Here is a 12966-nt window from a genome sequence, read left to right as displayed (position 1 = left end):
ATTGCATAACTGCATTAAGAAGCTAGTTAATTATCCTGTATTTGTGTTTAATTTGGCCTCGTTTTAAAAAAGGCTGACTTTGTGGGAGGACATAGCAGTTAGAGGAGTTGGGAAGACAATGACGTATTCTGGATGGTAGATATACAGTGACTGGCTAGAGCAATGGTTTAATTTAAGTGGAAATATAAAATAAAAACAGCTGAATTAAAATAGAGAGAGAAATACATCACTATGGGAACAAAGAATGGATAGGACGTGTCAGATACTGGTTAAGGTCAGGGTACTTTTAAAGGCCAGAGGCAATGCCATTCAGTGGTTCAGTTCATGGGGCTTGTGTGTGTGTGTGCATCTGTGTATTTTATTGTATGATTCTTTCTGTGTCTTCACATTACTATTCTAAGTACTTCGTAGTAATACACATTTTACATTCTTAAATTCTTAAGTTGTCTAGCTGTAATTTACACCTGAGAAAACTTGGAGTGCTGTAGTACTTACAGTTTAGACATAGATTAATATAGATCCATCACTTCCTCACATTATGGTGTAATGTGCTTATGGGACAGAGATACCTTCTTCCCAAAATATTTGGGCTTTGTGTACTGCAACTATTATCTTTGAAAAACGGTAATTTTTGATAGCCATTAAGGACCCAACAGCCAAGTAATTAAGTATGAAGAAGCATTGGTATCTTTATACTGGAGCAGTTTTTGGTTTGTTGAAATTGTAGAATACAGTACCTGTCGTAAACAGTACGCCTGTTTCAGGAACATGCAACAAACTTCGGTGGTAAGTATTATACAGATAATCTACGTGCAGACTTTTTTTCTTACTAACTCCTAATTTTTTAAAGTTTCCTAATTTCTTTTAGTACAAAGTTTTAAAAGCTTATCAGAAAGCCTTTTACCATTTTTTAAAACATGAGGATATGGTTTCTGTAAACTAATTATGCATTATGAGCAGAGTGGGTCAGTTTCATTAACTGTCATGTGGTATGAAACTTGTTTGTTTTTTTCATGTCTTCAGCTCATTTTTTTGTCTTTAGAGTTTTTCTGAAGGACATCACAGTGTAACCCGCAGTGTAACTTTTGTAATACATCAGATAACTTCATATTTGCATGGTTCTCTACAATTGCAGTCTACTTAGTTCAGTTTTAGTAGATGTACAAAGAGAAACTATGAAAAACTGGCTGTACTGTGTATTTCACTGCTCATGTTTTTGTAGCAACCCATCTTGACAATTCCTTGATAGTTCTGATTGCAGGTGATCCGATGCTTTTGGGGTCAGGATCTGATGTGCATATTTCTGTTAAATTTCTGTCTCAGTTAAAAAGTTACATACATCTCAAACAGGAAATGTCTTTTGGAATATTTTTTGAGTAGTCATGGTTTCAGTTTTCTCTACTCATTGCAACTCCTGAATTATTTTCTTTATGGAACTAGATTTTTTGTAATGCCCTACAACTGCTTAAGACACGTATACTTTTGTTTCTGCTAGGTAAATATAATTTAAATACATACCTTTTCAGTTAGGTTTTTCTTAGTTTTCTTCCAGTGCTACAACACTACACATCAGTGCTGTGGTATTTGCAGTAGGAATGTGCTACTTACAGTTAGGATGCCTTGAGACGTCAGTTTCCAAAAAACCTTGCTTTTAAGTTCCATACAATTTTTATTTAATTCTTTGTTTTCTTAAGATCAGACTAGATATTTTAGCAGTCATAGAACTTTATTTGAAAAAACATGTTACTGGATGGCCTTTGGGGACAGTGTAGTTCAGTGTTTAAAATCACTGATAACAATAGAATATGCAGTAACACATGCTAGCAGAGAAAAGTAGTTGTACATCTATCTGCTATTCTTATTGGTCTCTGTTACAAAATGCTTCAGTAGATGAAGCTTTTGTGCACAGCTGGGTGTTCTCATCCAGTTCTGATTAGCTGTACAGGCTCATGGTATCACTCTTCCATTCTAACCTCTGAAACATTCCCATTTTTGTAGAGCAGAAGTTACACAAGTAGGATTTTCTGCCTTCTAGGGGTGGCTTATATACAAGCATGATGGAAGTATTGTGAGAGTAGGGATAATCTGAATGAATTTCTGCTTTTCTGTCACCTGTGGTGCTGGGGGTGCCTGAAGTATATGGTCATTTTTAGGGAATATGTGTTTCTCAGGCTTTTTGTTGCAGGTACATGATAGGAGCTCTGTCTTGTGCTAAAGACATGTGCCATGTATCTTTACAACAACATTGTTTTCTTTCTGCCTAAAACAGAAGCCAGTAAGGGCATCGATGTTTATAACTCAGTCAAGAAATGGGATAGCAATGAGATGAGGTGATTTGTTAAACAAAGTGTTGATAACTCAACAGCTCATTTTTTTACAAAGTGCTGCAGAGATTATTATAGCCCTGCATTTATTAGCCACGTAGGCTTTGCTCATCCCTGTTACCTGAGCTTCTGAGCTGTCTTTTTTTTTTTTTTTTTTTTTCCCCTCCCTGGTAAAAGATACAGGTTCTGTCCAAGAGAAAGATAATAAAATAGTTATCCGTGATGTTCAAAAGTGTTGTTTCAGATGTACAAATGCCATGTAGCTGAGAGAAGGACTTCACAAACCCGAGCAGCTTAGTGGCTATATATTGCCAAGAAGGGAAAAAAGCATTTTACTCGTTCTGTGGACAAGTACACTTTCTAGATTTGGGAAGTAATGAGACAGATAATTTCAGCTGAAATTAAAATGTATTTTCCTTCTGTTTCTTTTTGAACAAAGTTGTGTTAGCTGTTTACAGATGTAATTTACTGTCACTTACCATATGCTCCCTGATTAATTCTGCAAGGCCTGTCAGTTTCAGGTAATTTAATTTTCTGTACTTTAAAATGACATTCATTATCAGGACATGAAAAATTCAAATGATTAAGTGCAAATTATGACTAATAAAGTGTCTATTTTTTTTGTTTGTTTTCAGAGAAAAGCAGAAAGCTGAAGTCAAGGACAGGAGGGTTTTAGAGATTTTGCAAGCTAAAGACGGCGAAATAGAAACCCTAGAACAGGTTTGTATTAAGTTTAAATAGAGCAGTTAAGAAAACTTCTGTCATCAATATCAAATTTATATTTCCTAAGATATGAAAGTAGTTTGCTCTTGTGTCTTGAGGTGAATGTTACAGGTGATTCAGAGATTATGACCTTCTGATAAAGTATTAATTAAACTCTTCTGAGTTGTTCAAACAGTTGACCTTTCACCTAAAAAGTTCTTGTGATTTAGGTGAAACTTTTTCTGAAAAGTTTTATCAACTCATTGCCTTATTTTGCTCAATGGACTAACCTAAACTTGGATTTTAACCTAGAAGAGTTCTGACTGTCTTTAGGTTTGTAATGTGCCCAATTATTTGGGAAGATTTGCCATCCTGACAAATACAAAAATAAAACATTTCTGGAGTAATGAGGACTAAATACATATAGCTATATTTCTTTTAGGATACTGTGTTCTAGTGTTACTAATGTATAACAATATTTATTGTTAATTGTTAGCGTAACCTATAAAACAATACTGACAAATCTAAAATGTCATACAGGACTCTTACGTCATGTGTATTCTCTATTGTTTTCTCAAAACTGTCTTGTGTATCAGTAAAAAAAATTTGAATGAAAACCACGTATTGAGCCAAGCCATTGGTGAAATTGAGGAAATACAAGTGTGTTTTCTAAAAATCAAAATAATTTTTTGAAAAGTAATCAGAGCTTTTGAACCTTTCGTAGTATTTGAAATACAATACTTAGGAAATCCAGCACTAGCAAATACTAAATAAACCAAGAACACTAAACGTTACACCTTCCTTTTCTCCATAAAACTCAAATGACTACCTTTGCAAGACTATGAGGAGAACAGAATTTGCTTTTCCATATTATTAAGAATAATAATACAATAATAAAAATACCTGTGTAAGAAGGTGATAAGCTTTTGTGCACAGTAGGGTGCTTTTAAGAATGGCTACCAGTTGTGGCAGCTTCTGAAACTAATATGCATCTCTGTAAGATTGCTTTCTGTGGTTTCAGATCAAATTCAGAAGCTGAAATTGAAATTGATCAGAAATCTGAAATTGATAGTGTGATGCAGTTACCATCTGGAAGTGGAGAGAGGCTGAAAATGTAACTAGAACCAAGGAAAAACGGAGTCAGGAAAGGAGGGCTTGGCAACAGGACGGGAGGAATTAACAGATGAGGACAGAAACTGCTTTTTGGAGGGTGGGGGAGCTCTGAAGAGCACCAGATGGTGCCAATGGTCAGTGCTGTATATAAAAGCTGTGTACAAAGGTCGTGTCATTCTGACTTTCTTTCCTCATCCATTGGCTGGGATGCCACAGGATTGAAACGAGGGGAATAATTTTCTGAGGCTTTGAAGTGTTTTCAGTGATTTTGTAATCAAAGACTGAAGGTGGCATAGAGAACAAAGTAGTCCAGAGCATTCCCAGTTGTTTTGTTTTTCCGGATTTGTTCATCTGAGGAGAAAAAGGTATTATTTCTGTAATAGGTTGCTTATGAAACTGAGTTTTTACAGTAATTACATTGAACATTCTTTTCTGTAAAGTATAGACGGCGACACTTTATTGCAGTCTACCAACCTCTTACGCCTAGCAAGGTGAGGTTATCTATTTGTCTCTTCAGTTGTTTTTTGCTTCCCTTCTGTGCATCATGCAGAGATATCAGTTGTAACAATATAATTTATATTTATTTACTAGTAATTTCTGAGTGGCAACCAAACAGCTGATTGTATGAATCCATGCTGAGTAAGGGAAAAAAGGGAAATAAATGGCCTATCTCATAATTCAACATGTATGTAAGCTGATACTGCTGCTAGAAACAACAACAAAACTCTAGAAGGAGAACATGAGATAATTTTTCTTCTCTTGTATTCTGCTTAAATTTTGTCCTGACATGCTTAAGAGCTCTTTAAAAACTGCTGTAAGTAGGAAAGCATATTCTCTACACCCTAGGTGAGATGCATGTAGTTAGTTAATACTGAGAGCTAGATTAGCTTTATTTGTAATGAGATACTTCAAATGTTTGAAGGGTTTCTATTTTAATGGATATTACTGAAAATCAATTAAATAATTAATTTAGAAACCTATGACTGAGAAGTAATATGGTCTTTAATCACTTTTGTATAACTTAAATGGGGGAAAAAAGGTGCCCATATATTCATGAGAATGGGACCTATGGCTTTAAGGGTAAAAATCAGTATAAATCACAGTTTTGCAAAACTTCTGCTAATATCTTTGGAACAGAGTACATGCATTGAACTTTTATGTACTCAGTGTGACTTCAGTTTGTTGTGCACCTTTCCTGAATCACAATGGTGTAATTTTCAGGTTTAGATAAATGTATAAGACTTTTTTCTTACCGTGAGTTTATTGCATAACTACATATTGTGTTAAACATTTTAAATATGAAATAATGTAGAGCATTTAAAATGTAGCATTCAAAGGTTCAAATAGATATAGTATTTATTAAAGCACTTAGGTTTTTTTCATCTATTATTGCACATGAATTCAGTACAAAATATGTTGTGTTGGAGTTTTCAATTATGTTCTCCCTTTGTTCTTTCTTTTTTTTAATTCCTTGTCTTTGTAATCAGTTGATTGGTAACTCTTGGTCTTGATAGTCACAGCTGTGCCTCATCTGGCATATACATATTTATTGTAAATGCTGTGTGGCAAAAATCTTACTCCTTTGAGGCTAGTGGCTAGATTGCTGTTCTGATCTTAATGCTATCATTTTTGTTTCACACGGTGGCTCAAAACTCTTGTCTCAGTAGTTGTGTATCCTTGCCATATATGTGTAATTTCTCTGTGTGTTTCAAGGAAGAGAATTTCTAACTGCTGCCTTTGAGTGGATAACTTGCTATTACAGAATTTTAATTATCCTTCTTCTGAAGGCTGACTGTTGATGATACCTTTTTTCATTCTCCCTTTTCTTTGGAAACATTTCTGACCTGCTGTATTTTAACTTGTAATATTTGTGTGTGTCTCAAATATATCAAAGAGATTATTTTTTTCTTTTAAAATAAGGTGAGATTTTTGGAAGAATGCATTAAAATTTTTGAATGTAAACAGTTTAGAGGATAATGTGGGAACAGGGAACTTGGTCTTCTGCCATTCATGCAATAGATAAATTAAAATATCTTCACCTGATTTCCTTAGAAGATGAAATTAAAGATGTGTAAAAGTAGCAGTAAATCTTTTCTGTGTTCTGACGTATTGTTAATTAATTAGGTTTCAGTTTTGGTCTGGAGGAACTGAAGCTAATCTTTTTGTCCTAGACCTTGTAACGTTTCAAAACCTTATCAACTGATTATACTCCAGAGGGGTTAAAATAGTACTAGCTTGCCTCATTATCTGCACTTGAAAATCTTCAGCTTGCTGTGCAAATCTATATTAAAGCCCCTTTAATGGGTCCAATTGAAAGAAGCATAATTCTACCTTCAAGCATTAATTAACACTAATAAATTTTTCTTAACTCTTGTACCTTCACCTGATTGTGTTTTTCTTTGTAATAAAATGCTGTTATTAAATTAAGACAAATGTATACACACACTATTGCCATCTAACACTTTATTTCCAGTAGCATATAACCTTGATTATTCTTGTGTAATGAGGGACATGAGGATAATTTCGGGAACAGGGAGTTCGGATGAATGTGTCAGTAGTGATGAGATTATGTGAAGTTTATAAACTCTTTGCAAAAAAAAAAAAGTTTCTCCAGTGAATCAAAATTATAGATACTGCGATCGAAGAATATCTGAGGACGCTGACACTTTTTTTCTTTAAAAAGGTCATTGTATTCAAGTTGTACCTTGGAAAAGGGATCAGCCTTCAGTGGTGAAGCTTATCTGTTTTATGTAGCCGCTTTGAACTGCATCAGTGAATTATCATGTGTCTGTATGCATTTCTGCTTGACATCTTTTAGTTAGTTTTCTCATAGAATTAAAGCAAAGAAGTCTTGTTAAGGAGCTGGTCTGAGTGAGAAAGGTGGGGAGGAAAACATTTATTATTCAAATAGTTGAAAGTTGCTGATTCTGGTTTATTGATAGAAGGCTACCTGAGGTAGGTCGTATGATGACTATGGCTAATACCTGTGGGCTTGTTTATCTGAAGAAATTAATAAGCTGTAAATTACAGTGTACCTTTACAGCTCATTAGTACTTTTGTGTGAATTCCCAGTAGAAATGCTTTCTCTACAAGTTGAAAATTTATTTCTGTGAGATAGTTTACTACATTTTGAGGAAGTTTTCCTACTTAGTCCACAAAAAAGCAGATATATTGGGTGTTCATGTACGTGTGCTGTAAATCTGTGCTTCACCTTTTCATTAATTTGCCTGTGTAGCTACACCTGAAGTTGGCTAAAGCTTCTGGATCTTTATTACTCAGCCTTTTGTGTTCTCAGTGGTGTTTCTACAAAGTCAGCCTGAAATCGTAGCTGCACTTGTATTAAACAGGGAAAAGTACAGTTAAGAAATGCGATGTTTCTTGTTCTCTGCCCATTCCACTGGTTTGAAATGCTTGGTTCTTATGTTAGCAGAGCTCAATATTGAAGTCTGGAAAGAAGAGGGAGGTCATCTTTATGATCTTATTCATCCTCTGGGGAGCTGGAGTGTCTAGTTTGGGAATTTTCTTGTTCAATCAAGGTAAGGGTAGTTATTATGTAGCCAGTTAGAGTTACAATAGGATAGCCTTTTTTCTTGAGATAAAAATAGTTTCTGAAGCTGTTGGAAGCTGGTTTTACTCTAGAAGAGATTAACTTCTTAACTGTGTTCAGTATATTATCTGGTTGCTATAGTGAGACAATCTTTTTTCTAATTGTAAAGTCAGTATAGTTTTAGGAGGGCGAAGCTGGATTTTATTACCCCTTTAAGGACGTTGTTGATCAGGAATCTTTTCTTACATCGTGGCTTCTTACTTGAATACAGGCAGATTTCCTCAAGTTCAAGAAAGTTGTTGTTCCTTGAGGACCAGGTAGCAGAAAGAAGCATTCAGTGCCCTTTGAGATTATGTTCTGCCCTTACGAATCTGCTGACCACATTTAGGAAGGAGCTTATCAGAAAAGTTTGTCATAGCAACAGCTGTTCTTTATGTACACTACACCTGATCTGGCAGCATTGATGTATGTGGGTGTAATGAAATATTGCTGTGTCAGGAGTAGATGCTAGTAGGTATCGTTTCCTGCAGATCTCACATAGTCATGCATACTTTGAGACAGAGGCCTAGTCACTTGGAGGACCTTTTAATCGGCCTTGCTGAGGAAAAAAGTATAGAAAAAAACCCCAAGTGTAGTTCTATCAAGGCGATGCTCTTCAATGAAGAGAATAGAAAACCTCATTTTAATGGATTGTTGGTTTTAATTTGGAATCAATACAGAGACTGAGGGGTAAGAAGACACTTCGAATTTTCTGCTGCCTGACCTAGAGGACTGGGCTGCTACTTTCCATAGTTTCAAAATACAGCTAAGAAGAGAGGAGGGAGTAGAGAAAGTATCAATGTACTGGACAGTGCTGCTTTACAGCACTGTGTTACAGGTCCTATAGGAAGTCTAGTCTGTCCTGGTGCAGAGAATCACTAGACAAAAGAAGAAAGGGGATTTATTGAGAGCAGCTGATGGTTAAGGTGATGCCGGAGCTGTGGCAAGATTGTCAGATTATATTGTCAGTGTTTGCTGTAGTTATTCTGAGATCTCTCATATTCTCATTAGAGGAAAATGGGCAGTTAATCTCTAAATCTAGCAGATGCATTACTGCCATACATGCTATACTGGGTGAGGTGCTGAGGATACAGCTTTTCTTTTTTGGGAATGCTGTCTCATTTCCAAATTAGAGGTGTGTGTGTGTGAAAAACTGCCTCTTAAGTATTGCCCCCTCGCAGGGCAAGGAACTTTTGTGTTCCTTATTTCAGAGACGGCAAACCTGTTGTGCATGTGCCAGAAACAGTCCTTGGCCCCCTTATGAATGCGAAGATGCAGCTGCTGGCCATGCTTGCTTGCACTACGCCTGTGTAGCAGAAGGAATCAGCAGAAGGGATACAAAGGATTGTAGGATATTGTAAGAAATGAAAAGAATAGTAGAGCTTTGTTTTTAGAGGATGAGACAAGGAATGTGCTGCAATATAGCTGTAAGGCGCGGCCTCAGTGGAATGAAATGGTGGGTAAAAGTTTTCTTGGTGCTGTGATCTACTTAGCAATTGATGGCCGGAGATGGTTCCTTTGCTGATAGTGAACGTGGGGTGCTAGAGTTGCAAGGCTGACAGATACACTACATAAAGTCACAGTTTATTTCCACCACATGTTCAAATACTAAGAAATTCTGTCAGGTGGTTCAATTAAGGTGGCAAACTTGGCTGAAGACACTGAATTAATCACATCAGACAAGTCCAAAGAGAGCAATAGGGAACATGGTGTTTATAATAGATTATACTGTTTGACCCTTCCTTAATCTATGGGTCAGGTGAGAATTCAGGAGCAAGACTGGCTAGTGGTAGAGGAGTAAGTACATATTCCCTACCTGCAGGATGAAGTCAGCTGCTCATATTTCTGGTCTGCTTCTCTGTAGAACCATTTTACTTGATTGTCTCAAAAGAGTTCTCCAAAGAATCTTGATTTTCTTTTCTTCCTTCTGCAAAACAGACCTGCCTTTTTTCTTCAGCACATAAATGGTAGGTAAGCACTTTTGAGTGGACAGTGTTTTAAGTGTTTTTCCTTGTATACATCTTTAAGTTACGATGTTTAATTTCACATCTATTGTTCGTAGCAATAGGCATTCAAAAATTCTCATTCATGTTGGGAACAGATTTGCAGATGCCTGCCTACAGCTTCGTATTTCTTTTTCTCAGAAACAATTCTTTAAATTGTTTCATCTCAGGGAGTCCTGGAGAGCATGAGATGGGATAAGGAAGAACAAACAAACTTATAGTGATAGGAAAATCAAGTGAGCTCCCCTACTTTGAGTCCTCTCTCTTTGTTTTTTTTTTTTTTAAAATTTATTTAAGATTGTTACAGTGTAGAGGCAGGTGTGAAAATTAGGAATTAGTAATGGGATATACACTCATGATACTATTGTGTGAGTTATGTTGTAATCCGTTATATGTTGGTTGCTTTCTTTCCTTTTTTTTTTTCTACTCTTGTTAGGAGTCAAGTTGTAAGTTAAATAGTTAACTGTGAATACAGGCATCCTTTGGAAGAAGGATACTGTAGAATCAGGTAGTGCTGTTGGTGTTTTACTTTTGGAGCAATATGGATTTAAAAATAACTTGTGTTTTATATCATAACTAGCTAGTGTCGTTTTGAGTATGAAAGGACACCGTACAGACTGCAAAATGCAGCAGATGACTTCTATAACATATGATAACCTTTTCATGAATTATTTACATAGAACTTCTGTTCATCCTACATCTGAAAATAATTAGAGAATCTAATGAATAGTCATGAGATGAAAGAGAGCAGATTTCATTTCATTTGTTAATTTTATTTTTTTTTTCTTTTGTGGTTTTCTTTATTTGGGAGGACTGTATGAGAATATGACTGGGAATGTTATTTGATAAACATGCATATACATGTTCAAGTTTAGAACCATGAGGATTAATAGGTTGAAAAAAATGTAAAGAGTAATTTGAGAAAGCTAAATCAAGGCAAGCTGTGAAGTGTTACTGGCACATTTATAGTAGTGCCTACTTATTGTTCAATTCCTACTAGAAAAAAAGGAAAGTTGGAGGGGAAGGGAAAAAGTTAGGAGTGTGATTAAGTCAACCTCAACTACTTGGTGGGGAAAAAGAGATGATGAAAGGGAGAGAGTAAGTATGTATATGAAGAACTAGAAATTTTGAGGAAAAGAAGTTTAAAAGAAAGAATAATATTTTCATATTTAAGTTGTAACAAAATGATTTTATTAATTAATTTTGTTTCTGCTTAGGATGTCAGGATTTCACTAAAAGTCACTGCTTGGGGGAAAATACTTCAATTTTTCATCAGTTCCAATTATTTTGCTTGTGTTCATTGTTTATTGGGTTTTTTTGGTGGTGTATTAGAAGTGTACTTCTGCACCGTGAAAGCTTCTGATAAAGAATGCAATGAAGAAAGCACAGAATACAATGTTTAGTTGTTACCATGGTCCTTTCAGTAGTGGAAATTGAATGCATGTCCCTTTGTGGCAGTCATAGATGGACACCTTTAATATTGTGGTGCAGAGACTTGAGGTTTTTTGTGAAGTGCTTCAGTAGGCAATGACAGCAACAAGGTGCGTTATTGCATTTCTGTATCGTTAGCAGCAGCAGCAGCAGTTAAGGATATATGTGTCAGTTTTGCATTTCTGCTAGGATGATTTTTAGTGATATTTTGATAAAGTTTCAGTAGGTATTTGAGTTAACTTCTTGACATGAAATAAAACCTACTCTTGTCTACATTTTTTGAACCTGTGTAGAGGCAGGTATGCAATACTGATTCAGTAATGCAGTCTGATCAAATTTCAGACTGCAGAAATGTGAGTGATTTTTTTTCTTTCTTTTTTTTGCCCTTTCACCTCAAAAAAGTAGAAATTTGGAGAACACTTAATGCAGCAGTAGCATGTACATCTGTTGTTTCATAGTCCTTTCTGCATGTTTTTTATGTAATGGATTTAAAAAAAAAATTCACTTAAGACTGGAAGTTCATGTCTGCAATATCAAACAGTCCATAACTCCTGATAGTTGCATCCTAACTCATATTCTTTTTTGGAAATAGACTCCTAGCATTAAAGAGTTATGTTTTTGGTGCCACTTTTACTGTTTCCATACAGTGTTTACTATCTAAGTTCACACTGGATAGAAATGAATTTTAATTAAAAAACTTATCTAGTCACATGAAATATTGACAGATAATTATAACATCTACTGCCATGAAACTGAGGTCTTCAGAGCTAAGACAAATAAAGGTCTATTTTCGCTCTTCAGATTTGATATGTAGTTTTCATGGCTCATTTTCTCAGTTTGTCTTAGCATGTGATTTTGTTTCCTCTGCAAATTGATATGAAGGTTTTTAAAAGTAGCTTTTGCCAGTAAACAATTAGACATTACTAGGGAAGAAAAAAAATTGTATTGTGTTGTAGCTAAAGAGATGTGATGGAAAAGGATAAAATTGAATTCTGGAATGACAGCCCTCTTAAACATCAAAAGACCTGCTCCACTAGATCACACTGTTTCTTTGTGTGTACTGTTATCTGGAGCATTCTGGGCTCCAACAGTATACAAGGGATAGTCTTTGATTCTTCTCAGCTAAACAAAAGGCTAAAACCAGGTGTCTTTGATTTCATTAGAGCAATTTCACTTCTAGAATACAGTTTTCTTTCTTATATTTGGAAGTTTGTCTATAGAAAAACCTTTGGCAGTGTACTCTATAGTTGTCTTAGTTATGAGGGTTTTTTTTATAATTCTTGAACACCAAGCTGTAAAAAGTCTATTGAACGTTGCTTTTGTGCTGATTGTATTCAAACAAGTGTGACTGCAGGCAATGCGAAATATAAGTTCGGATTGTTCTTGTGTAGCAGTAGCCTGTCTTTTATGGTGTCTAGACAAAAACAGTAGATACTGTGGGAATAGATGTATTCTGGATGAGTGTTTTTTGTCTAGTGAAGTCTGTCAAAATAACCTCGTGTGGGAGGTTGCCCCATGTGTTGATCAGGTATGGTTTTTTCCCTGCTGTTTCACTTGCATGCCAGAGTAGGGTAGTCTTTCAGGAACACTGCTTCTATTCTCTGCTGTAAGAAATCAGTCTTTACTCTCTTCCTTCTGTTATACAAGGTAATTCATAGGTTGAGGAAGCAAAGTGCAAAAACAGCTGCACAAGCAAAGGCAGATGATAATTTACTTAATTGTCTGTATCTCAGAAATTCTTCTTTATGACCCTTATTTCTGCCCAGTCATGGCTCTTGAGTAATACTCCTGTTTTTTTCCCTTCTTT

General features: G+C 35.6%; 1 protein-coding gene across 1 annotated transcript in view; it reads left to right on the top strand.

Moving 5' to 3' along the window:
- CNTLN (centlein) overlaps nt 1-12966 on the top strand; it is a 196498-nt gene that overhangs the window by 24109 nt on the left and 159423 nt on the right. Inside the window, exon 3 of the mRNA XM_086479875.1 lies at nt 2960-3044. Coding sequence (XP_086336001.1) covers nt 2960-3044 — 85 coding nt within the window. The remainder of the gene's footprint in view (nt 1-2959; nt 3045-12966) is intronic.

The sequence above is a fragment of the Leptosomus discolor genome, chromosome Z, assembly GCF_034619465.1.
Source record: "Leptosomus discolor isolate bLepDis1 chromosome Z, bLepDis1.hap2, whole genome shotgun sequence".
NCBI lineage: Eukaryota > Metazoa > Chordata > Aves > Leptosomiformes > Leptosomidae > Leptosomus > Leptosomus discolor.
Note: the sequence above shows the minus strand (reverse complement) of the source record. Positions and strands in the feature narration are given on the sequence as shown.